The sequence below is a fragment of the Acanthopagrus latus genome, chromosome 6, assembly GCF_904848185.1.
Source record: "Acanthopagrus latus isolate v.2019 chromosome 6, fAcaLat1.1, whole genome shotgun sequence".
NCBI lineage: Eukaryota > Metazoa > Chordata > Actinopteri > Spariformes > Sparidae > Acanthopagrus > Acanthopagrus latus.
The window spans coordinates 7,325,309-7,353,277 of record NC_051044.1 but is presented as its reverse complement, the minus strand read 5'-3'; the positions used below and the strand labels follow the sequence as shown (position 1 = coordinate 7,353,277).

The 27,969-nt window shown below is 41.3% G+C and overlaps 3 protein-coding genes across 5 annotated transcripts; 2 read left to right on the top strand and 1 right to left on the bottom strand.

Moving 5' to 3' along the window:
* Positions 1-7,140: 7,140 nt before the first annotated feature.
* On the bottom strand, positions 7,141-15,570 carry LOC119021380 (olfactory receptor class A-like protein 1). 2 transcript variants are annotated; one of them, XM_037101638.1, is made up of 2 exons: positions 15,493-15,570; positions 7,141-8,421 (listed from the first exon to the last, which is right to left on the bottom strand). In XM_037101638.1, exon 2 carries the CDS (start codon positions 8,101-8,103, stop codon positions 7,141-7,143), a length of 963 nt encoding a protein of 320 aa, XP_036957533.1. In that variant the 5' UTR covers positions 8,104-8,421; positions 15,493-15,570. The 2 variants fall into 2 exon arrangements, with proteins under 2 accessions (XP_036957533.1, XP_036957532.1); XM_037101637.1 differs by lacking the exon at positions 15,493-15,570 and adding an exon at positions 9,543-9,627.
* LOC119021379 (olfactory receptor class A-like protein 1) lies at positions 12,421-14,800 on the top strand. Of its 2 annotated transcripts, none has more exons than XM_037101636.1 (2): positions 12,421-12,485; positions 13,491-14,800. In XM_037101636.1, exon 2 carries the CDS (start codon positions 13,508-13,510, stop codon positions 14,447-14,449), a length of 942 nt encoding a protein of 313 aa, XP_036957531.1. In that variant the 5' UTR covers positions 12,421-12,485; positions 13,491-13,507; the 3' UTR covers positions 14,450-14,800. The 2 variants fall into 2 exon arrangements, with proteins under 2 accessions (XP_036957531.1, XP_036957530.1); XM_037101635.1 differs by lacking the exon at positions 12,421-12,485 and adding an exon at positions 13,114-13,374.
* A 58-nt stretch (positions 15,571-15,628) lies between the features above and the next one.
* On the top strand, positions 15,629-27,733 carry phtf1 (putative homeodomain transcription factor 1). Its single transcript, XM_037101634.1, has 17 exons — positions 15,629-15,921; positions 16,161-16,286; positions 17,453-17,509; positions 17,607-17,676; positions 17,999-18,157; positions 19,675-19,855; positions 20,064-20,184; positions 21,068-21,265; positions 21,354-21,599; positions 21,857-21,985; positions 22,216-22,485; positions 23,813-23,944; positions 24,046-24,132; positions 24,371-24,526; positions 24,688-24,783; positions 25,372-25,497; positions 26,278-27,733. The coding sequence occupies exons 2-17, from the start codon at positions 16,257-16,259 to the stop codon at positions 26,296-26,298; spliced, it is 2,079 nt and encodes a 692-aa protein (XP_036957529.1). The 5' UTR covers positions 15,629-15,921; positions 16,161-16,256; the 3' UTR covers positions 26,299-27,733.
* The last annotated feature ends 236 nt before the right edge of the window (positions 27,734-27,969 follow it).

Below are 27,969 nucleotides of genomic sequence, written 5' to 3'. Positions count from 1 at the left end.
GGGGGGGCGTGATGGGAAAGATAAAGGGCAGGATCCTTGTTACAGCTGCAGTGTGGATTTGACATGAAGAAGGTTATGTTACTTGTTGATTAAAGGTCGTTGTTGGGTCCGCCGCCTGATTTATAACCAATTTAAAACCAGTGAGGGATGGAAATACTCAGGAAGCAAAGGAATGGTATAAAGAAACGTGCCCTATTGCTTTGCTGAGAGCAAGACAGAAAAGAGCTGCGCCTGCCTCATAGCTTAGCCAACACATGGTAACAGGGGGAAACAGCTTGTCAGGCTCAGTCCAGTCAGCCTCGTTTCCACACGCTTTTGTTTTGTGTCCATAATTACAGACGTAGGCCCCTCATTTACAATGCAAGGAATTGCAATTCTTTTACAGATGGATGGAAACTCAGCATGAGATAGAAACCCGTGTCCTCTGTTTTGATATGCGCGTGGATCATAAGCGTTAGCCTGCCAGATGTGAAGACAGTTTCATGAAACATTGTGTTTAAAGACATTTGAACACATTGTGCATGCACTCCATTACCACTTTTACACCAAAATTAGCGTGTATATGCAGGTTTTTTTACAAACGGGTAGGTCGTTTGAAAGAAAATGGGTGATTGACTGTTTTCCCATTTCCAGGAATCGAGGTTGCCGTTTGCCGTTGAGTCTGTTTTTGTTTAGTTTTTTATCGCTCGTGATCACGAAGGCGCTGCTGCAGAAACAAGGAACGGTAGAAAGAAACAGATCAGATAGAAGACGTTAAACTTGTTTCACAGAGGTATTGAATCAGACACATCTTTTTATCCGGAACTGATGACGGGAGTAGCTAAGTAGCGAAACATCTGGCAGCTGTCTCATCTCCGCTGAGAGCTGCACGTGCCCAGTACCAATCAGGACGTCGTTAAGTGATGAGGAAGCACCTGACGCGGTCGAGACGGTTACTTTTTTAACATCTTTTACTTCAGTCTCTCTTCAAACTCAGATTTGACTTAGTGATGTGATCCAGTGCTGCTCGAAAAGAGAGGGATGAAAAATGATGAATAAACCAGCAGCCTTGACTTCAACGGTCTCCATAGCATCGCACCTGAGAAGGGCGGAATATGAGCGAATTTTCAACGTACTCAAAGCACAGTCCCGACTTGAGCCCAGAAGAACTGCAGAGCTCCCATCTTAACATAATTGATCTGTTTTGTTTAATAAGTTTGAAACCAGGGTGTAAGTTTTAAAATAATTCATTTACATTTGATTTTTTTTTTTTTTTTGAAGAGTCAGGCTAGTTAATGCGATGCTGGCGAACTGGCTGCTAACTCCTGCGTCATATTCACCATACAGACATGAGAGTGGTATCGATCCTCCCATGCAACACTTGGAAAAACAGCAAACCTTCACTGTTGACTTTATTCCAAAGATATTTCACAGGTACAGTGTGTGTGTTATTTCCCCTCAGGTGAGAGGAAGCTCTCCGTATCTGTAACGCATGCAGTATTCAACTGAGAGCCAGTAACCTCCACAAATGCAAAAACGGGACTCTCACATATACGGTACGACTCAGAACATCAATAATTCAGCGTTATTCGTACACATGATGTAAATATCCCGATCATGTATGTAGAGACCTGGTTGATGTCACAGTGTCAGGGTGTTGCATGACGTTTGGGGATGTCTTTGAGTGAGGAAACCGTGAGTTTTGCCCTTTTTTTCCATTTCTTTTCAGGCATTCTTTTCAAAAATAAAGAAACAAACTGAGCCGGCAGTCGCCAGACAGAGCTTCACAATTATTCCTGGAGTTTAATGCAACTTTCAAACCCCCGGTTTGAGCCCCGATGCGCCTGCTGCCTTTTAACTGCTATCATTTAAAGAGATTACAATCTGGGTCCTGGGTTTATGCATTCACACGGCATTCAGCATGAATCAGTGTCCCTGAGGGACGCTGGATTGGTTCATCAAAGGATAAATCTCTGCAAACTGACATGCCAATGAAGCCCTTTCCTTCCTGATATACATTTATTTCTCCCTTGAAATGTATCTTTCTCCTTCAAATAAGAGATCTTGATCTCAGCGAGACAACCTGAATAAAGATAAAACAAAAACTCATTCACCCCGGAGTAATAAATTATAAGCCACATATTTAGAGTACTGACGAAGCACATACTGATACTTGGTTCAGGTCGGGGCAGGTTTCTGGTTTCACATCAGCCAATTCGAACTGTGGCTCCCGTCTTTTTGGTGAAAGGAGTATTAATATTCACTTGTTTCTCAGAGGTTCACATGACAACATTTCCATGCCTGTTTATGGAGTTTGTTTTTTTTCTCGTAACTCGGCAGCCTTGTCTTTTCCACTCCCTCCTCTCTTTTTCCTTTTTTTTTTTTTCTTTTGCTTATACGGTGATTCACTTCTGGATAGGGAGCAGTGCATCTTGAATGTCTTTCAAGTCTCAGCACAGCAATGCATATCTTACCTGAGAGTGGTGGAGTTGCAGCAGGCTGCTGCCCCCGGGGCCTCAGAGCCTTAAACCCCACCCCACCCCATCCCCCTTCATTGTGGTCCATGTCCTCACTGGCACACTGGAAATGGGCGTAAATGGCTAAACAGCCTCCCTGTCATAGATTTATGCAGCCGTTGCCATAGTAGATTAGCTTCACCGCTCCTATTTATCTGGACTGCGACCTGCATTTAATATTTTCTCTCCTTGTCTTGTAACCTTTCTATAAACCAAACTGAATCTAGATTACATTTAAAGGAAAAGGTCACAAGCGTATTCACTTTCTAGCACATATCAACCTTAGTTTAGCTTAGCATAATTACTGTCAAATAAGAAAGAGCTAGCCTGGCTCTGTCCGAACTAAACTGTCTGTTAAACCGCATCACACATGAATTATCACACTGCAGTTTTTTTGTACAGATCAAACAAACCAGGTACGACACTTTGATTAGTGAAGAGATTTGTTGTTTCCCCTGAACAGGGCAAAGCTAACTCCTCCTGACTCTAGCTGGCCTGCAAAATGGGAGTGGTATCGATTTTGTCATCGTATTTCAATCAGTATGCTGTATTTCCCAAAATGTCAGATTTTTCCTGGAGTGGTAAAATCACGTACATCAACACCAGAACCTGCAGATTTATGCAGACATTAAAGTGGAATCTCAGGATTTTCTTCAGTGACTGATTCCCCAGCATGTTGTGTCTTTGCTCGTGTCCTGTCAGCCACGAAACTTCGATGGAGGACTAAGATAAAGGGACGGATCTAAGAGTTTTTTTTCTCACGTTCTTTAAGATCGTGAGATGGGGCATTTTTCATCATTCTCGTTAACTGTATCTAATCTGGTGTATTTATTCGATTTAGACCTCATTGAATTAACAGGAACTGTTTGGCTTTTGCGGAGGTGTGCACTCTACTGAGGGCCATTCTGGTTTTGTCTGCTGTATCACTGTTTGAGGCACCACATGTTCCACTTATCTCAGTAAGATTCTCTTAATTCGGGAGACGTTTTCTTCTCATTCTCTCCTCTTCTCAGATGATACAAACTTCAAATCATCTCTTTGTGTGGACATTTTTGCCAGACTTGTGTATTCATGTCTACTTTTGTTCACCTAACTCGTGATTTGTCTCGTACTGTCCAGAAGTTTTCCTGGGACGTCCATTCATACTTCACAAGGCTTTCTTCTTCAGTAGTGTCTTTAATCAATATTCGCTGTAATGTAATGTTAAAACACTCTCCTTTCATCACTACAAGCAACGTCTACCTTATCTTTATTTAAAAGACATCTGAAAATGACTCTAATTAGCAAAGAATTATACTTAACAATTCATGGATTTCACTGTAACGCATCTCAACTTGAAAAGATAGCAACCTTGGGTGTAAATTGCCCCTTTCAGTCTTGTTTCGCTGCGTTATCGTCACTTTTCTTTCTTTTCAGCGTGATTATTGGTGTTCATATTGGGAGTTTCACCATAAGGCATTTTTGGCTCGCGACCTGTCCTGCGCTCTGTTCTAACATTTTCTATTTGTGCAACTAAACTGAACTATTTATCAAGACGGAACAGGCCAAACGTTCACCTCAATTTTTGCGAGACTCCTTCTCACCATCTTGAACTGGGAGCTCCTTGCTGCCGTGCAGCGCAGCATTCCAGGCAAGCTGAGACACGACTGTGTTTGTTCTCTGTCTGAGGGAATCAGTTAAACTGGGTGGATGCATGGAAATGGGTCACACACACACAACTCTGTAACTTAAGAGTGCAAAAAAATGACAAAAAAGTCACGTTAGACTTGTGTCACCTCTCGGCAGGTTTTCTGAGGTAGAGTTCAGAGCACGTCGCCTTTACATAATTCAGATATTTTCTTTATTGCCGTCCACTGGAACACCATAAATGTGAGTGAAACCCACTTCTGGCACTTTTTTACAATCAGTCCTGCACTTTAAAAAAAATATACAGTATATATATATATATATATATATATATATATATATATATATATATATATATATATATATATATATATTTTAAATGAGCTTTACTTAAGAGTACAGTTCTTCTATGGCATTCTCCATCAGTAGCTTCACTCAAACAGGGAATAAATCCTCTAAACAACACGCCTCGAGAAACATCCCTTTGAAGGAAAGGCAAAGACGGTATCAGCAAACATAAAAAAGGGCTTATTACGTCCGTCATTTCCATAAAATTGGGATTTTGAAAGTACCGCAGGATGTGTTTATTACATTTTCACCAAAGTTTCCACTTGCCATAGTCAGCCAGAACTCTTCTTAACTGTGAAAAAAAAACATCACAGAGAATGTTTATGGAATTAATAACAATAATAACTTAAGATTTAATAGGTGATTTAGATGCAAACAGGTTAATGATGATTTAAAAATTATTTAATGTCTCATTCTGAGAGGTTGAATTATGCTTGTTGACACTGTTTGCATGTCGGTTGTCCGTTTGCCCCCCGTGCGTCGCACATTTCTTCACGTTTCACACACAGTGATTGCAGTGATTCAGTTCCTGGTGTTTGTGTAATTGTGTAAAAGTTTTGTGCGGGGGAGGAGAGGGTTAGCATGCAGCTCCTGAGTGAAAAAGGACATTTGGATTAGGGTGTGGACTGGCTTCAAGGCAGGAAAAAGGGGCGAGGTTTAGCAGCGTTGCTGCGTCGCCATTGGTGGACACGGGGACAAAAATGCCTGTACCTGGTGCAGGTAAACACACTGACATCAGGAACAGCAGGGGTTGATCGGCTGGCGGCTGGCAGGATTTACTGCAACCCTTCGACTTCTTTAGCCGACCATTATGGACAAGTTGAGAGCTTTTCTGTGTTTGACTTCTGTACAGGTTTGTGTTGTGCTTTTTTGTCAAACTATGGATAAAAAAAAAAAAACACACCAGCATTTGTAGCTTTATTTCTTAGGTAAACAATGCTTTGTTGTGTTATTTTTTCTCCTGAGCAGGTGAGCTGCAGTTGGAGGCTTTAACAGATCACAACAAGGTACATTCATCAGCTTTTGCAAGTTCTTCTTCTAGCTGCAGATTTAAGACTTGTGCAGGGAAACGGTGTGAGCTGAAGGTGATCTGAGAGTGAGTCAGTAATAGATGGTTACATTTGCGAGGGTTTGGTCTCTACGTGTTTAACAGCACCCTGCACTTGCTGGGCTCAAAAGCTTCTAGAGGGACGGAGAGCAGTAAAGACAGGTCCTGTCTTGTGCAGGCGGAGGCCTGCCTGGCGCACCCTTCTCTCACACACAGCTCAGAGACGTGAACACAAGACACAGATGGAACCTGTTTTTCATGTGTTCCTTCCTTTTAACTAATCAGCCGCTTCTCTTTTTCTCCCGACAGAAAAAGAGAGGATGACATCACCGAGAGCGTTGAGGGGAATCAGTGGTGTCAACAGATTTTTAGCTCCCAGTGACTCCTCACCGGAGGCGCCTGCACACTCGCTGCTCTAATGAAACCATCCATGTATTCTATCCTTCATTCCACCGGAGTCTGTGTAAAGTGCCAATCAGATTTCAGTGGCGTGAAGAGTAAGACACATGGAATTAGTCGTCTGGAGGGAGCTTTCCAAACAACGTGGAGGGTTTTTAATGCAATCTTCCTTTACAATAAAAATGCATGTTTGCTTATTGTCAAAACCTGATTTTATGCACTTTGATATGCATTGATGTTGAATGCAACAGTTCTGCACAAGCACAGACAGAAAGGGGGCTTCTCTTCCTCTTCCTCCTCCTCCTCCTCCTCACCTGCACTGCGACAGCAGTTGAATAGCGTCACATTGATTGCACTTTAAAGTTATTGCTGGATCACGGAGTGCTGGCAGCCCCACTTTTATGTCTTTTGGACTGTCACTCACAGAGGTTGTTATGTCCTCGCCCTGTCTTCCCGCCCTTGCTTCTCCAAGACATGGCAATTACATAATGACTCCTAAATTCCCACATTGCCACATCTACAGCAAACCTTTTCGGGGCTTGTGCCAAAAAAAAAACTGAGTCTTTGTGTCCCTAAAGTCCCCCACGGAACTATTACGCACACATAGTCGGCATTGTATTGAGTGATTCAGTATTGAGTAATAGCTTCTTTTTCATCATTTTTTTTCCTCTAAAGAATATAGTTTCCCCATCAGGTTTTTTAACCAATTCTCTCTGGGACAATTAACCTGCCTCATTAGCACGGGACATTTCCCAGATCCTATTCAAAGCCTTAATTATAGTTAAATGGGCAGCTGGAAGTCATTTGACAGCTACAGAGTCATCCCCGGCTATAATTCTTCCGTCCAATTAAGATGGAGAGAACATAACGAATAAACAAACAAAGCAGCAATGGCGGCAGATCGGCCTGGAATTCATGCAGACCTGTGTAGAGAAACGGGGTTGTTATGACAGTTTTCTTCCTTAATTATGAGAAAAGAGTCATCCTGAGCTGCAGGTGCTGAACCCTCATCAGTAATTTCACAACATGCCTGTCTCATAAATGAAATATTTTAATAAATATTTGATTATCATGAATTAACAACCACTCCGAACACAGAAAAAAAAAGAGTCTCCCCCTGCAACTCCCGCCCCAATACACACAAACACAGATGGACCCATACATGACCCAGTCTGCATCATCCTCCTCTGCTGCCCTGTCAATAACCAGCCAACCCACCAGGCCTCACATAGTCGAGAGGCTCGTGGCTCTCTCCTGAACCGGCTTCTCTTGCGCTGTGCACCTCAGCCTGCCGTTCACCTTCCTGTTGGACACGATGATGACCACGGGGCTGAGTGCTGCGTAGAGCGAGGAGAAGAATATGCGCAGGTCAGAGATCAGCGCAGATTTCATGGTCTTCCCCTCGGTGAGGGTGTACACCCACAGACCGTTGTCGACCCCGTAGAGGATCACATACAGGGTCACAAGCGCCACCACGGCCTTGGCAGCTCGTTGCTCGGCCCCCCCGCTTGCTGCGCCACCGCTGCTGCTGCGGAGCCCCTTCACCTGCTGGCTGTGCTTGTAGAGGAAGACCAGGATGATCAGACTGGCGAGAGTCATGAGGGCCATGGGCACCACGTCTCTGCCCACCTGAGTTGCCCCGTTTGCGTCTCTTGATAACTTCGAGGGAAAGTGAACGAAGCAGAATTGTACATTGATGGCATGGTGTATAAGGGTTGAGTTGGTCTGGGTGCCGAAGGAGAAGAGGATGCCCGCCGAGCTCATGCAGGTGTTGATGAGCCAGAGGAGGAGGAACACAAAGCCCAGATAGTGGGATACCAGGGCGCGGAAGGAGGCCCAGCGTGAGCCAGGAGGGGCGATGCTCAGGCACTGGTAGGCACTCAGGACAAAGGTGAGCCAGATGGAGAGGGAACGAGACGTTCTGTAGATGAAGATCACAGCCTTGCAGCCCAAGTCTCCGAAAATGCTGGCCAGGCGGAAGGAGGCCAGGGTCTCCAGCAGACAGCGAACGGCCACCACCAGCAGGTTGACGCAGGCCAGGTGCAGGACGATGGCATCAGCTGGGAGGAGGCGGTTCTCGTGGTAGACCAGGAGGAGGAACGCCAGGATGACCGCAGCGTTACCTGGGACTCCCACAATGGTGAGGGACAGATAGAGCATCCCGCGGATAACTTCATCTGATGCCATCCCTGCAGGAGTAGAACATTTAAAAAACTAAGTATTTATTTGTCTCTGCCATTCAAAATGATATCAGGACAGACATTCATGCTCCTACCTGACAAGAGTCAAAACCATCAAGGTCTGAAGTGGACCCTCTCCCTGATCCCTCTCTGCTGAAGCAGTCAGGTTGTTTGTGTTCTTATACTTGCAAGCAGGTAGCAGTTGTTGGATTTGTTTTTCATGCTCCATTGACTTCTCTTCCCATCGGCCTCCAATTACTTGAGATCAATCCAGATGACTGCCTCTGTCCCCTCGCTGGATTTCGACAGGATAACACGGAGAAAGCTGTGTTTGGATTAAGATCCAACCGGCGGACAGAGAAAGTGGAGTTAATGAGCAGATAATATCTATTATACTCGTGTTTATACTAAAAGATTAAAAGACTTTCTCAGTGTCATTTTTTTGGAGACCGTTGAATACCTTTTTATAATTACCTCGCCTAAATTTAGATTTCCTTATAATACCCGTGACATTATTTTTGTATTTTTCATTTCTGCAATCAATTCTGATAAGCCACTACCTATTAAAGAGACCTGTCTCGTGTTGGTTAGTCAAACACCAACACCACAGTGTCCTCCAGTGGAGAGAGTTGAAACAAAGTGAGAGCCAGAGGACGTTCCACTCAGCTGGCATGATGGATCACCCACAGTTCCGTTCGTAGAGGGTGACTTAGCATCCAATTTATGATTGTGTAATTCATGCAAAGCAATAAAAAGTTCTTAAAATGGAATTAAACCAAAACTGCGAGGATGTTGTAAGGGCACATCAGTGCAGGCGGGCTGCGTGATTTAACTGTCCGACAGCAGGGACTTGGTAATGAATATTAAGCCTGAGTACATGATGAGACACATCCTCCAGTGAGAAGAGGAAATGCATCAGTATGGCCATTAACGGCATTAGTAACATGTGAAATAACCTCATTAGATTTATATTCAAGGGTGTCAGGTTTTGAAAGTTGGGTTATAAATGCTTAATTCAGCCGTGGATCGCATTAATAACTGTGCAAATTTGAGGTACTCGACTGGAGTGTTTCAGTTTTATGCTGATTTATACTTCAACTCTACAACTTTTCAGAGGACAAGGTTGTAGTTTCCACTGCACCACAATTATTTTAAATGGTTATAGTTTCTTTACAAAAACATATGATCATATAAGATACGACACTTTTACACTTTCACCAATTTTAAAATAAAGCAGTTGTACAAACAGTACAATGATGCTAATATATTCCAATTATATGATATACACAGTGATATTTAATATACACAGTTATTTTTAAGCTGTGTACGTACATTTACTCTTTTAAAGCAGGACATGTACTCGTAATGGAATATTTTAAATGGTGATATTGCTAATTTGACTCCAGTATAGAGAAGCAAACTCCTTCCTGCACAGCTGTACTTTACCTTCACAGTTTATATCGCCTCAAACTGAACTTAATTGTCCTCAAAGGGATATTTAGTGAAACGGATGGTAAACAGTCTTGAGGGTAGTCCTCAAACAACAGTAAACAAACACTATTAAAGGAGGAAACTGATGATACATAAACTGATGAATGATCTGGCGTGATGGGGAAGGCACTTCGACTGAGCATTATAGAGAAATGTAGAAAAAGTAAGTTTGCATCCTGTAGAAATGGAGTGAAACTCTTAAGGTGATACAAGGTCAATTCTACTCCCCTCCCCTTCAATACAAATAAAGTGTCGGAGGCCCGTCAATATCAGACAGGAGACTGCTAAGCCAAAAGCCTCTTAAACCACATTTTTGCTGTGGGACAGATTAACCAGCGCAGTCAGGGGTGCGCTGAATATTCCCTTTTCACCAGCCAAAGCCGTTGCCCTCACCAGCAAAAGGTTAAAAAGTGACATATCTCTGAACTAACTCAAGTTACATGCAAACAGCGAACTTAAACACTTGAGAAATGACCCGATTTCAGATGATCCTACACATTATGTCACAAGTTCAGTTATGTAGCAGACAGGATTGTTTTTCTTGTGTCAGGTTTCTTTCAATTTGATGTGTCACATTTTTCTTGCAAAAAAACTCCAAAACATTGTGCTTTTAGTTTTTATGACATTCAAGTACAAGAACCTCAGTACGATGTTGACGTATTTACTTGAATATTTGAATGTTCTGTCACCTTATATTTCCATGCTATTACATGTTGGAGGCCAATATTTTACTTTTTACTCCAATAGTTTTATTTGATTTCATGCTGTATCAGAAATATTAAATTCAATAATCAGCTAGGCTGCTAAACAGTTGACCAGTAGAGTATATATGCATATTTACCTTTACGAATGCTTTCGATACTAAAATACATACAGCTACCCAAAGGCTTTTACTCCAGTGCTATTTGTATTAGTGACTCTCACTTTTACAAAAGGACTTTTATTATCTTAACCTTTACGATGCGATTTGATACGATAAGACACAACACGATACGATACGATACGATACGATACGATACGATACGATACGATACGATACGATACGATACGATATGACACGAAATGAAGTGACAGGCTCTGATGAAATAGGAAATGATAGGATATGAAAGTATATGATACCAACAATAAACTTTATTGTCCCAGTATGGAAATTCACTTGGATTAAAATTCTGTACACATATTGAGTCCACAGTGGAGGTAAAAGCAAAGAAATTAAAAACATTCAAAAAAAAAAACATTCACAGAGCAATAATCTTGATTGGTGTAGGCACAGATTACTTTTTAAAATGGTTAAAGTTATTGAACTAAAGCAAGACCTTCGGGTATTTTACAACATTGGTATTATGTCATATAGATGTAAACTTTTTGTTTAATGATATCATTTTAATGGAATTAGTTAATGTTAAATTGAGATGGAATTAATGCAAAAGGCGAAAACAATTTACATCAGCCTTAAACAAAAAACATGTCAGGGGAGGGAGAAAAAAAATAAGATTTTTAAACTTGGCATGCAGCACACAGTATATGATGCAGTCCCCAGAGAAAGACATGCTTGAACTTGCCATTTTAATTAGCTCTCTGAACATGTAAACATGTAAAAAAAAAAAAAGAAAAAAAAAAGAAAAAGAAAACACACACACACACACAGGGAAATAACACATCTGATGATGCTTTATTCCAAAGCACACTCCCAGGAGAAAAACAAGCTTCTCTAACAGCACTGTTTCCAAATGCAGTGTGAATTTTGCAACCTAGAGCAAAAAGGTTAAAGCACTTTTAATGTAAGTTCATGTGGATGCTGTTGAAAAGCGAGTTAAACTCATGCTGTAGCATATGTCGGTGCTTAGAGTTTAAGAGCATAAATGAATATTGGCTGATTGTCCCTCTGCCCCCAATTAGTACAAACATGCATTGTTATACGGCTAATTGTCTTGCTCCTCTGTGTCTTTTAACACGCTCCCAGGACATGAAGGAGGAGAAGAGTGCAGGCGAAAGCACCAGCTGTGCATGTAAAAGCCTCTTGATGGCTCATTCAAGGCATCATCAGGCTGCTTCTGCATCAACAATAACCGCACACTGTTGTCTCCGGGGGGGTTGTTCAACTCTATTTTATAACTCCGCCAGGGAAAAGCATTATAATATTTCAGAGGACTGACTTTCAGTCTTTCTGTCTAAAGAAACTGACAGCTGACGTGTAGGAATTAGAAAACCACTCAAGTTTAGGATCCACACAAGGTTTCACATACAGTATGTTATTGATGTGAGCTGAGGCAAGCTCCATTACTTTTATGATGATGAGCAACATTAAAGCGTAAAAAGTGATCTGAAGTGCCGTGTTGATGTTCAGCCTGGAGCACCTTCATTCATATGAGAAGAGAGGGGTTATTTGCAGGCTCATGCCATGAGTGTTTAAAGTTTGATCGTCATGCTTCTGCTTCTGTATCTGTATCTTCTGTAATTCCCCACTGCTCTCCCATGTCCCTCTGTCTTTGACCTTTTTTTAATATCCTGTAACTTGCATCTTGGCCAGGTCTCCCTCAGAAAAGAGATTTCAACAAATTAATGTCCTATTGTGACAGATATAAGGATTTCACATTAAAACTTGAAGGATTTCTAAAGTCTGCCATCAAACAACAGTCATGGCGGAAAGAGAACTGACTCCACTATCCAGTCTACTTCTTTATCTTTGCCACTTTCCCAATCTGTGTCTTCAGAACAAATCCAATTGTTAAGTACACTGACTGTCGTTTCAAACCCCATGTTCATCCCCTCTGCAGTAGATCTGTGCCCATGGCGATATTTGGATAAACTCTTCCAGGTGTCGACCTAAGCAGAGCCCAGACCGATATTGTTTTAAATATGCTCACACCTTGCCAGAAGGGTCATCCTATGTTTCAGGTATGTTGTTTTGGGGAATGGATGGATGGATTAATGATACTATGTACTGTTAACAATTGAAGAAGATCCCCTGTTTCATCAAGAGATCTTCATTTTATTCCTTCGCCACCTGGAAATCATTTTACCTTGTAGTGAATTACACTCTGCTGCCCTCCTTGTGTCACGCATGTTAATTAATTCATTTGTATTCTTTAAGTATCTCCCTCTCTTTATGTGTTCTTGTATGTTGAGGGGAGGGTGGGGTTATTTGTTCTGGATCTTGGTTCATTGATTACTGCTATGTTGGGGCTTTTCTGCATTATTAGTAAAAACACCTTCTTCAACAAAAAAAAGGCAATATTCAGAGTAAGTAATTCCAGTAATCAGTAATTCCTTCTTTGAGTTGTGAACCCTCTGCAGCGGCACAGTAAGGAAACACATTCCGGGAAACACAAAGAGAATTTCACACTCAAAAGACTTGAAACTTTAAAGGCCTCATATCTCCAGAATAACTTTGGTATACATCTCTGTACACAACCGGACTGTGGATTTCATCGTCCACCTCTTCCCTCGAAAACATTGTGGGAGGTTTATCTCCTCACAGTCAGTGTGGACGTTAAGATGATTACAGCAAGAAAAGGGAGTTCAACTCTCATATGTGTGCCTGGCTGTTGTTTTTAAGAGGAACGTGAAAGTTTGAGTGTATCCTTCAGAGGTACCGTGCTGCCTTTGCAGTGCTGCCCCTCAGAGACCATCTGAGTCGGATTTAGTTTGTTGCTTTAATTTGCCAAACTGAACTGTGGGCTGAACGCTGCAACATTGGCCAGTGATCTCGAGGGGCATTAAAGGCTATAAATTGCAATTACACAGGCTGTTAAACAGCTAATGCACAAAGGACTTGTAACTTCAGGTGAGCATTTTATACACTGTTCGGCTGTCGTGGTCAAAAGGTTTCGCGCTTGATGTTTCTTGTGTGCAGTGTTTTTATAACGTTTGATTCTCTGTCTTGTTTGAACGTCATCCCAGGTGCAGGCCTCGATGTCATGGATCTGTGTGTGACCATCAAAGGGGTCTCCTTCCTCCTGCAAACAGGTATGGGCATTTTGGGGAACACCGTGGTGCTGCTGGCGTACGCCCACATCATTTACACCGAGCCCAAGCTCCTTCCTGTGGACATGATCCTGTGCCACCTGGCCTTCGCCAACCTGATGCTGCTTCTGACCCGCTGCGTCCCCCAGACGATGACTGTGTTTGGGCTGAAGGACCTGCTGAACGACCCCGGCTGTAAGGTGGTGATCTACGCCTACCGCATCGGCCGGGCTCTGTCAGTCTGCATCACCTGCATGCTCAGTGTGTTTCAGGCGGTGACCATCGCCCCAGCTGGGCCTCGTTTGTCGAGGCTGAAGCCTGCACTTCCCTCCCTGGTCCTCCCCACGTTTGCAGGGCTGTGGCTTCTCAACATGGCCATATGCATCGCAGCTCCTTTCTTCTCTATGGCTCCAAGAAACGGCACCGTCCCTGCTTTTACTCTCAACCTGGGCTTCTGTCATGTAGACTTCAGAGACAACCTGTCCTATGTGATCAATGGGGTGGCCGTCTCTGGAAGGGACTTTGCCTTCGTGGCTCTGATGTTAGGCTCGAGCGGTTACATCCTGCTGCTTCTCCACCGCCACAGCCGGCAGGTGAGAGGGATCCGTCGCTCCCAGGGTGCCGGGGCAGAGACCAGGGCTGCCAAAACAGTCGTCACCTTGGTGGTTCTCTACGTGGTCTTCTTCGGGATTGATAACGTGATCTGGATCTACATGCTGACGGTGGCGAAGGTGTCGCCAGTGGTGGCTGATATGAGGGTGTTCTTCTCCTCCTGCTACGCCTCTCTCAGCCCCTATTTCATCATCTCCTCCAACAAGAAGGTCAAGGCGAAGATCGTGTGTGCAGCCGAGCAAGACCAACCGTCAGCAGACAATCAGGAGTCGAGTGACAAATGAGTCCTTTTCTATCTTGACAGGCTGTCAACTGACCTGCAAGACAGCAGAGTCGTACTCTCAGACTTCATTATTTTGAGCGCTGTTGCACAAATCCCTGTCATTTAGCTACGCAATGGACCCTTTAGAAAGTAGTCAGAGACTGTAGAGACTTGCGATGATGTAACAGGGTTTTCTCTGTATATATATATACATGCATCTGCCATGGGGTTTATGGTCATTTTGTATGCAGGCAAAAAATAAAATAAAAAAATTAGTCAATTATCAGAATCTGAATTTTAGAATTAATTTAAGTAATTTTTCCAAACATCCCATCTTTCCAGCTTGAGAAGTGCCCTTGAGCAAGGCACATAACCTGACTATGTGGCATATCTTTGATATTTCTCTGAAACAACTGCATATCTGTGGGTCATGTGTGTATATTGAAACTGTGTCTGTGTTTGAAAAAACAATGTATTGAAAAAAAATGTGATTTTTTCTTTCTTTTTTCTTTCCATCAACCAGAATTGTATTCTTTGCATGGTGGGAGTGCAGCTGTTCAGGATACTATGTGGGAATATATTTTGGAAGTTTGATCATTATACTAACAATGTAAAATTAAAACTAAGATAAAAGATGAAACGTTTATTTTGGCACATGGTTAGACATAATGTGTCTAAAATCTTAACTACAGTCCCAGATTTAAAGATGACCCTTTGGTCTTTAGGATATAGATCAAATATAGGATATAGATCAATCACTTAATTGTGAAAATAAATTAAATGGGCAGAATAAATTAATAATTAAAGTAATTATTATTTCCAGCCCTAAATCTGAACTGCTTCTCTCGGCCTCTATTGCTGCGCTCTGATTGGCTGAAATGTTGGGAATAACTTCAGGAAAACACTTATGGGTATTTTTTGTCCTCATACTTGCCTGTCAGGTAGCACTTTCTCTTTAAGAGTATGTAACAAGCTCCATCAGTCAAATGTTTTAAAAAATGTCGGCATGAATTATCGATTTAACATACAAGACAATGGTAGTACTTTATTGTGTGTCCGTTTTACCTCCGGAAAATGCCTCTCAATGCGGCCTGGGCGAGCGCAACCTCCGCCTGAGAGACAGTGCGTAGGGAAAAACTAACCTCCAATAGGCACAACAAATCCCGGAAAAGGGAAGCGGAAGACTGAGCCAAATGTTAAACAACAGTGAAGTTAGAGGAGTTCAGACCACCTCAAATAAAAGTAACTAGTAACTAGACATTATCGTGAGAAGCTTGAGTTTATTAAATGTGGCGTTTAAATGCCGTTCAGCGCGTCGAAAAGCAGCCGTTGACGTAAAGCGCGTAGCTAACGTCTGTTGAGAACTCCGCTCAATCTGACAACAAGACGCTGCTGCAACGCCCCTGAAAGTGATGACCGAGTATTTAACGAACGATTTGTGATGATTAGTAGAGGTGTTCTGCAGTTTGTGCCAAATCGACTGTTTTATATCAGGTAAGTTATATTTTCCTCTTGCTAACAGGCTGCTATTGTTAGCTAGCCCGTGCTCGGCTACAACTGTTTGGTTTAACGTCAACAGATTTTTTTGTTTAGCGTTAGTTGTTTCATGGCTAAACTAGTCCGTGATAATTCGTGTAAAGTCGACTTTATGTTCAGTTGGTATTTGTTAATCGTTGTTCTAGTTGTGTGGCTTTTCTCTCAGAGTCAATGTGTCCGTGTCCCTCGTTGTTTAGTGAACAAATCTGGATTTCTGCCCAGTCCTCTGTCTGCCCTGCGCTGTGTGTGAAATGACCTGAGTCCCACTTCACTGGTTCCAGCATCGGATCACAATGGCCAGAATAGCCTGGTACCAAGAGAAGGTGAGGCAGAAAGACACACATGTTTTTCTACGTTTCTAAAGAGATATATTGTGATATTTACACAGGAACATCTAGACGTATGAAATGCTAAGGGATTGATGTATTTGTATTCTGAAGGACTGAGGTTTAATCGTCATGTTTTCAGAGAAAAGAAAACGTGCACATGTTCAAGATTGAGCTGTAATAGTTTACTTTATTACGCACTTGTTATCTTCCCTGTCATCCTGAGGCCTTTCCCCCCCTTTTTTCCCTGTTTACCTTTCTGTGATTTGCTGTACACAGAGCAAATGAACTTGATGAAAACAAACACGTCCTAACCTGTTAAGTGGGTTGACCAGATGTGTAAACATGTACCTAGGTTTTTAAAAGCCTGTCAGTGCTCAAGACTGTCATTAGAGCCAAACCCTGATTCAGTTTTTAATTCATCTTATGAGCCCTGAGGCGTTTCGTCTGATTCTCATTTGAGTCATGTGCGACACGTTTGAGCAGCAGCACAAAAGAAGGTGTTTTCTGCTGCCGAACTGTTACACTACTAAGTCCAATCTGTTGTCAGTTTTAAATCATTCATTTTAATTACCCGTTTTAATTGAAGCAGGTTTTACTGCCATAAAGCTCCATGTATTTATTGAGACACTCGGATAAACAACCTCAGTTTGACTGAGTTTGACCCCCAGTGGTACACATAGTTGTATTATATGATATATGAAAAGGTTGGGTGGTCTTCCCTAAAAAAAAAAATAATAATTAAGAAAATAACTGGTGATATTCACTTGTATCTTTTTTTATATTTAAAGCCCTTACTGAAAAGTTACCACATTATCCGTCAGACATGCTTCATCTCTCCGACAGGCTTTATCAGAACCGCTCTACTGTGTGGCTCATGCTAGTTCCACAAGTCAGGTTGGAACATGGAAGTACTCAATGATTTAATTGTGACTGTTTGACTATTTTATAACTGCATTTTGAATGTTATTTCACATTTTTTGAATTATCTTCAAATGATCCAATGTGTTTAATAGCCCTGGGTTCTTACTAGCCTTTTACGGGGCTGCTTTTACTTTGTCAGCATTTTTCCTTGTTATTGCTTTTTCTCTGCTCTGTTTTGTTTGCCTCAAAGTCATTGTTAATGAGGGTAATTGATTGATAAAATGTGTGCTTTGTCACAGATCGGGGCCTACGATCAACAAGTCTGGGAGAAATCTCTGGTGCAGACCGATCTAAATGTAAGACACCTACAAACCTCTGTAAAGAAATATATATTTACTTAATTTTGTTGTGCTTTACCGTTGAATCGAGCAATGCTTCTCTCCATTCCTGTAGGGTTTGGACAGCAAACCAAAGAGAACGGGTCACATCAAACCAGACCTCATCGATGTCGACTTAGTAAGAGGTGAGGGCCGATGAAGAGTAGTTTCTCCATCTGTTTACTACACTTGTGTACAAACCGTTAGACAATAACAAATACATTTTCTGCCTCCGTCTTCAGAACGTACCACACCACCCTAGTATGTAATTTGTCCCTGTTTGTATCTTTACTTTCTGTAATTTCTGTGATATAACCTTGTTTGTTTTGTCCCTCAATAGTTCCTTTAAAGAAGTAAAATAACAAAAGTAAAATAACAAACAGCAACAAAACAAACAGTAGTTATAGATAAAAGTTTCTATTGGTTTTGTTGGAGCTGTGTAAGAGACTTTCTCATTCCTCCCCTCAGGATCAACGTTCAGCAAAGCCAAACCACAGAGTCCCTGGACGGCTCTGACTAGGAAAGGTCTGGTCAGGGTGCTGCTGTTCCCTTTCTTCTTCCAGTGGTGGATCCAGGTGACCTCCAAGTCCGTCTCCTCATGTATCCTCATGCTGTACTTCATGCAAGGTTAGTTTCTGTTTACACTGGGGTTGTTAGTTTCTGAATATGAAAATGTAAACATTTGCATAATGACAAGAACCAGGGTACAAGTTACAGGCTGCACGTTATAAACCAGCCTTTGCTGCGTTGTCTTGACATCATTCATATTCAAGATTTAGTTCTGCTTATTGTTTGAGCTTTGATAGAATCTGTTCACGAGCTTCTACTGTGTCTCTGTACCAATCAGTCCTGTGTTTTTAAATCCACAAAATGAAACTCAATGGGAATAGAACTACATTTATGGTTTTCTTAAGATTAGTAAAAGTAGATTGTTGTAATCTCAAACTCTAAATTGTCAAGATCACATATAGGAAGAGCTACTGAATTCAAGTTTTTGATCTAAATTCCACATCAGTAATCTAGCTGTATATTTTGACAAACAAATTTATTTTTCTTTTAGAAATAAATTCATTGATCCTTGTTTTATAGGAAGAAGTTGTTGAATAATTTTTCTGGCTATCTTGGATTATGGTGACGTAATTTCCAGACACTCAGACAGATTCTGTCTACAACTCAGTCCTGAGACTTAGTACTGGTGACAGCTACAATACTCAGCACTGCCGCCTCACTGATAAGGTCAGTTAGCCCTCTCAGTCTGAGAGATGTAATAATCATTACTATCCGTTCATCTTTGAAGCCCTGATCGGAAAATTCCCCTCTTTTATTACATCTATGTTACATTGGAACCCTGGTCAGTTTTTAACTCCAGTGACTGGAAAGATTGTTTTTACTATTTGTCCTGCTAAACCTATGCACTGTGCTGGAAGCCAACTGTTAGTTTATGTTGGAGGAGAGAGAGGCACTGAGATAAGGCACTGGAAAACGTGCTTATAGTGAAAATCTGACCCCTCAGCCGGTCAACAAATCATCCACAGGCTTGTATAGACAACTGAGAGATGGGGAAGGTTTCATTTTTCACATTACATTGCAGTCTGCTCTCATATGGTCATTAAAAATGTGTTGCTACAAATTGTTACATAGATCCCCGTTACATAGATGCTTAAACAAAGGTTGCATGAATGAATATGGTATTAAGAAACAGGATGCACACAAAGTCATGGTCTTAACGCCAGCAGAAAGAGAGTCTGCACACGTTAAACACTGTGGCTCCTGTTTAAAAGACTTTTATTGCACAGTTATATTCTGAGTGTGTGTAATTCTACAATTCAAACATTACTGCAATTCCAGTAAAAAAAATCCTTCCGATGGATGCTGAAGGGTTTTTGGATTTTCTCTTTTGATTTTGCTAACTATCGGAAACAAAATGAAAAATGAAAAAAAAATACAGTACATGGTTGTTGATATGTTGTATATTTAGCATCATAATTGTCACAGTGTACATTCAGTTATGTGCAACGATAAACATGTAACCAATCACACCTGCTCACCACAGAAAGACCTCATTAGTGAGCATGAATTCTGTTATAATGGCTCCCCTAAGAGACCGTTTTGTTTGCTGTTGGCAAATGTTTTGCTCCCCTCAGTGGCAGCAGTGGTGCTGTACTTGGAGGTCCCTGGGGCGAGTGCCAGCGAGGTGTTTGGACCCATGTGTCTGATGCTGCTGCTGGGTACTGTTCACTGCCAGATTGTGTCGACCGAGTCCAGCCGGTGGCCCTCGGGCAGTCCAGCTGCCAGCTGCACCACCAGCCCTGCGCGCAGGAGGAGGTGGTTGTCTCATTGTTAGGCACTGCACACTCATTTGCCTTCACCAACACACTCTCACCTCTTGGCACATTACATTACAAAACGCAAATAGACCTTTAATCAACCTATTGTTATTCTCCACACTTCAGCCTCGCTGAAACTTTCATTTTATAATGCTGTATCTACAGTCTCTCGTTATTGAATGTTATTTTTACTCTGTCTCCTTCAGGCCGAGGAAGGGCAGAGGGCTGAAAAAATCCGAAGAAAAGAATGACAGCGGGGACACAGAGCAGCAGGGGTCCTGGCAGTTTGAAGAAAGCCAGCGATTATACAGGAACGAAGAGAGGAGGGTACAGTCACTCAAACTTGTCACTATCAGAACTGTGGCATGAAGCAAAATGGGAACTGTCAGTACAGACAGTTTGGCTGTTTTGGACAAGTAGTTTAATTTCCATATCAACAATTTGAGCATTATTTGTCCTAATCTGTTATGTCTTCAAATGTTTTGTTTTGTTTATGTGCTCTTGATATCCATAGAAAGGCAGATTTATTCTAACTTGAATTTGTGTGAATACAGGAGACAAATGACACCAACATCGATAAAAGCACATTGTGCATATTGTTGAATACAAAATATTCAGTTTTATATCTCATATTCTAAAAAAGACAACATTCCTATAATAAAGCTGTTTACATGGCTAATGAAAATGAAAAGTCTATTGATATTTTGTGTAAATGTGCCCTAACATGTTGTTAATCACAGCAAAATGTAGATGTGGAAAAATATGTTTATTTTAAGTATCCTGCCGGTAGTGCCACATTCTTTGATTATTTCAACAGCCTTTTTGGAAATGTTGACATTGTGATATTTGCTCTTATTCATAAACCTGTTGATTTCCAAGTATTTCATAATGTTTAAAAGAAACGCACAGAGCATATCGCTAACAAGCAAGAGGCTGTGCATCGCACACTGCTGTAACAACCCAAACTTAGGCGCTGTTTGTACAGAGAATGCTCCTAAAACAAGAATAATACCAGCTTATCCCACATGTCTTAATCAGAAAATGCAACATTCAATAAGGACTAGTTTGGAATATCCAAATGCCCTATGGGGTTTACATGACCCGTATCAAATTCTCAATATTGTCATATTGTGAATAATATTGGAGAATTACTGTGCAGGTAAACATAGCCATTGTTAAGATGCATATGTGTCTTGATGTTCTCTCACAGAACAAAAGGAAGTCAGGATTTGGGGCATCAGACGAGCTCTCCAGTGAGGAAGAGGAGGGAGTACAACTAGTGGAAGTAACTCATCCAATACCTCATCAGGAGAGACACCCTGCTGCAACCCTGCCGACGACTGGCCCAGTGTCCACTGTTAGGAAGAGAAATCAAAAGCCTAACCCCAAACCCACAGTAAGACTTCAGGTAAAAAAGTATTGCAGAGCTAAAGTTTACACTACAGTAAATAAGCTGGAGTTAGATGTGTGCTACATAAGTTGTTTGATGGAAACAGGAAGGGAGTGGGCCATCCATCAAGGCGAAGCCTCGAGAGGTGGAGCGCCTCAGGCCAAACGTCAACCCTCGTCCTGCCTCCGACACTGACGACACAATGTGGGAGGAGCTTCTCCAAGGGCCTGACACCGCCTCGACGGGGAGCAGTGACAGTGAGGGGAACGGAAGGTACAACGCTGGTATGGCAATCCCACAAACCACCACTCTGAGCAGTGATGATGAGAGTCTACAGCAGGGAATCACCGGAGTAAGAAAATCTTAAATGGTCTTTCTCGACTGTTCTTATGTTACATTGTACTTAATGATATCCAGAGTCAGCATGTCGGTAAACTGTATTGATACATTGCCAGTCAGCCCTCATTTTTCCCGTGAGATTTCTGTTCTTGGTGGCAGACAGCAAAAACAGCTGTTGCTAGTTTAAGCCCATTGCAGAAGTCAACGCTGCATTTATTCCACATCGGAAACGAGCAATAAACTGGATGTTATTTATTGTTTTTGTTTTAGAACCAGATGTCTTGGCTTCAGGCATGTCACCCATCCAGAGACCGTGTCAGCGCCATAATATGGGAGCAGGGCGAGTGTAAGAAAGCAGACATGTCAGTATTGGAGATCAGTGGGATCATCCTCACACGGGTGCGCATTATCCTCTTTATATTGGTCTTATTCTTGTGGGTAAGATTGCTTGGAGTAACGTAACACAGGAGATTAAAGCCAAAATATTGTAGTACGTAGTACAAGTGTCGTATTTACACCTACTTATTTTCTTACATCTTACTATCACTTTATTTCTGTTGTTGCTGTTATCAGCATAAAAATGGTGCATCATAATGACATGTCTCCTGTCTTATGCTTCTTATTCTCAGGTGAAGTTGGTGGAGCAGGGTATGGGTTATCTTGTGCTTGGTGGGCTGATGACAGCCACCCTGGCGCTGCTTCCCTTTGGTTTCCGCCTGGCTCAGCATCTGGACGTGTTGAGCCTCGGCTCTTTGTCTCTCGCAGAGTTCTTAGAGATGGCGATGGGGCCTCCTGATGCCAGGGCCTATGCCTTTTTCCTCATCACAACGGTGCAGAGAGTCTGCCTCACTGGACTGTTCTTCTTCATGATGTGTGTAGCTGAGAGAACGTACAAACAGGTGAGCTTTGAAATCATGTTGTTCAAATCGTGGTCTCACTCTTTACATCCTTCCACATCGCTGGTAAAGAAGGAACAACAAAACTGAGATTTTACTTACCTACCAATGTACAGCTGTACTTTAAAATGGCTTCTGTTTTAACCCATTGAACATTGCAGTTTTTCATCAGAGCCATAACCTGATACAAACCCACAGATTCAGCTTAATTTACATCCCTGATTACGAAAAGGTTGGGACACTGTGTGAAACATAAATAAAGCAGAATGTGATATTGTTTATCCTTTTTCCACACACTCATGTGAAATCAGTTCAGCTCAACAGTTCAAAGACAGAACACTACTCAAAACTAGTTAGGGAATAATGGGGTATTTTAGTGTTATTTATTCTGTGACATCCAAATTTATATTGTGTGTTTGGTGAATGTTTTTGTTCCCTAATAATAATGCGACACATTTTATTTGACTTTTGTTGCACATCGATGCACATGCAGATATGCGTCCATATCCCAGTATCCCTAACTAACCTCATTAACTTTATTGATACTTGTAAATGTATGCTTTTTCCTAAATTTGATACCAGCATCATATTTCAAACAAGGTGGAACAAGAGCAACTGAAGACTGGGAAAGTTGTTGAATGTTCCACAAATGCTTGTTTGTTAATTTCCACAAGTAAACAGGTTTGTTTGTGTCAGGTGATAGTATCATGACTGTCTATAAAATGTGCTTTTCTGCTTCATCAGCAAGGACAGGGCAAGGTTTACCACTTTGTGGTATTGTGTAAAGGATATTACTACATGTGCTCAGAAACACTGTCTACAAACATTTGGTTTGCAGGTGATTGCATTTGTGTTTTTTGGAATTGGAGATGAACGCCTTCAAATAAAACTCCCTCCTAGAAACTGGCTAAAACAATATATACATTTTCCTCATAACCTCAGCTATTGCCAAAGTGTAATTAACCATGAACTTGGCATGAAGTGTTAATACAGAAAATGTGCGGACATAGTGTCAAAAAACGTAAACCACTTTTTCTGAAATGAACAAGACAGTACAATGCAGTTTGTGATGCCTAGCCAGACTCATCAAGAACATCTAGGGTTAAAGAACATGAATTATTAATTGTAGGGTTTTTTTTAATCTAAGATGCCGCTTCATCCTCACTCACCATTCAGTCACTCAAGCTGGTGTTCCCTCTAGTGGCAGTTGTGAGGTGGTGTCTACAATCTGTACGAGAATCACCCACGAGACGCTTTCTTTGCAGGACTGTTAAATTCCGTGTTGTGCTTTGTATCTCTGACAGTGTACGTCCATGTTTCCTCCCCACAGAGACTCTTATTTGCCAAGTTCTTCAGCCACATCACTTCAGCACGCAAGGCTAAGAAATCAGAGATCCCTCATTTCAGGCTGAAGAAAGTCCAGAACATAAAGATGTGGTTGTCACTACGCTCTTTCCTCAGGGTTTGTATTCTGCTGCTGTTCTTTAATTACTTTACATTGTTTCACCACTGGGGGGGGGTCGTCATTTACGTGTATTCATTAACTTGCTTGTTTCTCTGCAGAGACGAGGGCCACAGCGCTCCGTTGACGTCATCGTCTCCACTATCTTCCTGTTGGCGCTTTCCTTTTCATTCATCATTTGCGCCCAGGTCAGTCATATCCGCTGGAACAGATCTGATCTGCTTATAGAGCACAAATTTAATATCCTTGTTCAAATTGTGTGAGCGTTGAATAGATATGAAATAACAGCAAGGCAGCAGCAAACATGTTAGCATGTAATCATATTACCTGACTGAAGATAAGCCTGAGAGGTCAGATAAAATATATTTTATCCTCATTTTCACAGCAGCAGAGACTATAAATAGAGTTGCTTGTGCTCTTCCTCAGCTTCTGCACAACCACAAGACATTCCTAGAGCCTCTGATAAACTGGGAGATGATGGTGTGGGCCTCCTCCCTCATCCTCTTTCTGCTGCGGCTGGCTACACTGGGCTCAGAGACCAACTCCAAATACAGCAACTCCTCAGTGCTGCTCACTGAGCAGGTAACCGTCTGCAAAACATGGAGCCACTGGTTATTTCTCAGTGGGTTCAGCACGATGGGAAACACCACCAGCTGTTTCATGATCAGTTTAATCATTTAATGCAGGTTAAAATGAATTACTATGTTGTGATTTACAAAATGTGAAACTGTTGTTTGTTGTAGATTAACTTGTATCTCAAGATGGAGAAAAAGCCCAATAAGAAAGAGGAACTCAATATAGTGAACAACGTTTTGAAACTTGCAACAAAACTGATGAAGGTAAGCCTAAAATATCGCTTACATTTTTTAATTATTATGTTTTCTCGATTAAGCAATTCATGGTTTAGTTAAAAAAAAAAATAAAAAAAAAAAACATGAAAAAATGTAGATCAGTGTTTCCCAAAGGCTAGGATGATGTCTGTTTTTTCCACCAGTCGAAGATATTTGATTTACTGCCATAAAGAAAAAAGAAAACAATCACATTTAAGATGCTGAATTCAGAGGATTTTTCTTTTTCTTTTCTTAGAAAATACTACTTAATATCTTACCCTTTTTTCCCTACTTTTAAAATATTCCACACCTATAGATAAGAAATAATTACTGTTTTCCACCAGCAGAGCCAAAACCTTTTTACGTTTGATTGTTTTCAGAGTGTAAAATATTTTGTATACTTGTATATAAATTATTTTAATCCAGTCAAAGAACAATACAGGCAGAGTTTTTATACTAATTAGAATTATTTTTTGATAATGAGAATTCATTGATACTGTGTCTCAAACCACTGTTTATACTCAACTTCATCTCCAGCTGCACACAGCATTTAACCAAATGTCATCATAACATTATCTTCTCGCTGACCTCCCACAGGAGCTGGATACTCCATTCAGACTGCTGGGTCTGACTGTGAACCCTCTGATCTACAACATCACCAGGGTGGTCATCCTGTCCGCTGTGTCAGCTGTGGTCAGTGACCTGTTGGGCTTCAACATCAGAGTGAGAGTCTTTCCGCTAAATGTCAAAAGTAAAACCCCTTGTTGCGAGAAGACAGAACGAGATAGATGAAAAGGACACGTCACTTAATATAAAGCACTGTGAGAACAGTCGTTTAATGTCAACTGCTGAGCTATAAGTTCTAAAGTTAGATTTAACTTAGACCTTTTCCATATATTGTTGCATTTTCGGCTCTAGCTGTTTTTGGTTTTAAGAACCTGCAGTGATATCTTAGAGAAGGCTTCTTGCTTTAAGATGGCATCGCGCAAAAAAAACAGGATATGACTGATGAACACAATGATCTAAAGAGAGCCTTTAATTACATTTATTTTATGCTGGCACACGTCGAAGTGCCCTTAATTATGGCAGGAAATGTTTTGAATATTAGCTGGACATTTTGAGAAATGGCCTCATTTGCCTTCTTGATGAGAGTTAGAATAAAAGATCTACTTCATGTCTGAAAGAAGTATGTAGCTGTTAGCTTAGCTTAGCATAAAGACTGGAAGCAGGGGTAAACTGCTGGCGTGGCTGTCCTAAAGCTCGCATATATGCCGACAAGCACCTCTAATTAACCCTGACTTTATTTACTTCTCTATTGGTGAATGAGTTTAACAAATGAGTTACATTGTTAGTCAGTGGTCTTTAGAGCTACTTTAAGAGTCTCCTGACTCTCGCTCCATTCTCACAGACATTAGTTTAATATCGATGTGTTTGTGTTGTTTTGCAAGATGTCGGTGCAATGAGGGTAATGTATTTTCTTTTTCTCTATTTCTTAAATTCCAGCTGTGGAAAATCAAGTCTTAATGTGAAAAAAGTAAACCACTAACAGTCGGACACTGGAGACCAGATGCTCCCCTCGTCTGCTGCAGAAAGCCTCTCATCTACAAAAAAAAAGTGCGAACCTACTGACAGATTCATCATTGTCCGTGCCTTCAGACGGAAACTTGTGTTCCTTAAGTTTCAGCAGTCATTCACAAGCCTGAGATGCTCTGACAATCGCTCACACACCATTACTGGTGCCTCTGCAGGTGCCCAGTGCCTAACCTTTGACGCCAGAATGTTCCTCAGTATGTGGTTAAATATAGCGGTGAGCTCAGGCCTGAGATCATTTCAGGCTTCTGTGGCATCCAGATTTCCTCGTGTGACTTGTACAGATGTGTCGACACAAAGTGAAAGATGTAAATGAGTCAAATGCAGACGATGATGATGTAGATATTTTTTCTTTTAGTTTTATTGGCTGATGTTCCTCATCAGTACATTAGTACAATTAACTGTAAAACAGGTGTCAAATGAGTGTCCAGCTGTGTTAAAGGGGCAATTTGTAAGATGTGACCAACATTTTAGATTAAAATGTTCAAAGACTAATATAGAAAACTAATATTTCACCAGAATGTGAAGAAACAACAGTGTTAAGTTACTTTAAAGATGTATTTGGATTGTGTTTCAGAAATGTCAACTGATGTTAGCACGCTAAGCTAGCAGTGCAGGCAGACTCCCGTCAGCTAGGGCATCTGTGGCTAACTGAGCTACTTGCTAACAACATGCTTATGATACGTACATACTTTGTTCAGCCAGACGATCTTAACAAATGAACACCTGTTTTATGATTTTGAAGCATAAATGAAATGAAGTAAAAATCTAACGTTAGGCTGTACATCAGTGTCGCATGACAACAGCATCACCGCCACTAAACGTTTTACTATTCCTTCAATACATACTTAACTATTAATGAATCAGTGTTGAAGGTGTTAAGTTAGAGTCACAGTAATTTGCAACGAACGTCCACCAGTAAAGCCACTTCTTAGCACCCGCCTTGTCTGAGACACAAACGCTTTGAAACTCAAACTGGGGTTTTCACTGACGCATTTTATGTCAGAGAACAAAACGTAAAAATCACCTTAATCATTTCAGGCATTTAACTCAAACCCCATTCTATAAACTAACTGACGTTGTGACGAGGGAACAGGAAGTGCAGGAATGCTGACTCTTACTCAGCGGGCATCAGTTAGCAGCTCTGGTCATTTCTTACAAACTACACTCTTTAATTAAATTGACCTGTGTTCAAAGACTTTGAATCTTTTTTACCGTTTAAGGAGAAAATATTGTGATTGTAAGTGGGCTTTATTTATTTGGGGTTCTGTTTTAGCGCTTCATTTTGTAATGGTACCTGTATGTCATGACCACTATCTGCCTTTTGTATTGAGGACCATATTGTGAATAAAGAAAATATTATGCAAAATGAGTATTGTTGTGCTTGAAGGGACACTGTGTGGTTTCTGTAGAGGAAAGTCAAACACAGAACTGTAATATTTACCATATTAAACACACTCTGAAATATTACTTTTGTCCACAAGTGAAAAAGATAAAGAAGCTGTTCTTGCACTGTTTGGAGTTAGAAAGATGGCAGGGTCCGCCAAGTATAAACCAAGTAAAGCAGGTTGAAACTGTTAATAAACAAACTGACCTTAAAGAACA

Bases quoted from the DNA above. Each gene is read 5' to 3' on its own strand.
- LOC119021380 (XM_037101638.1), bottom strand. From the start codon at position 8,103: ATGGCATCAGATGAAGTTATCCGCGGGATGCTCTATCTGTCCCTCACC.
- LOC119021379 (XM_037101635.1), top strand. From the start codon at position 13,350: ATGCACAAAGGACTTGTAACTTCAG. The intron at 13,375-13,490 runs GTGAGCATTTTA...ACGTCATCCCAG, and splicing joins CAAAGGACTTGTAACTTCAG to GTGCAGGCCTCGATGTCATG.
- phtf1 (XM_037101634.1), top strand. From the start codon at position 16,257: ATGGCCAGAATAGCCTGGTACCAAGAGAAG. The intron at 17,510-17,606 runs GTAAGACACCTA...CCATTCCTGTAG, and splicing joins TGGTGCAGACCGATCTAAAT to GGTTTGGACAGCAAACCAAA. The intron at 17,677-17,998 runs GTGAGGGCCGAT...TCCTCCCCTCAG, and splicing joins CGATGTCGACTTAGTAAGAG to GATCAACGTTCAGCAAAGCC.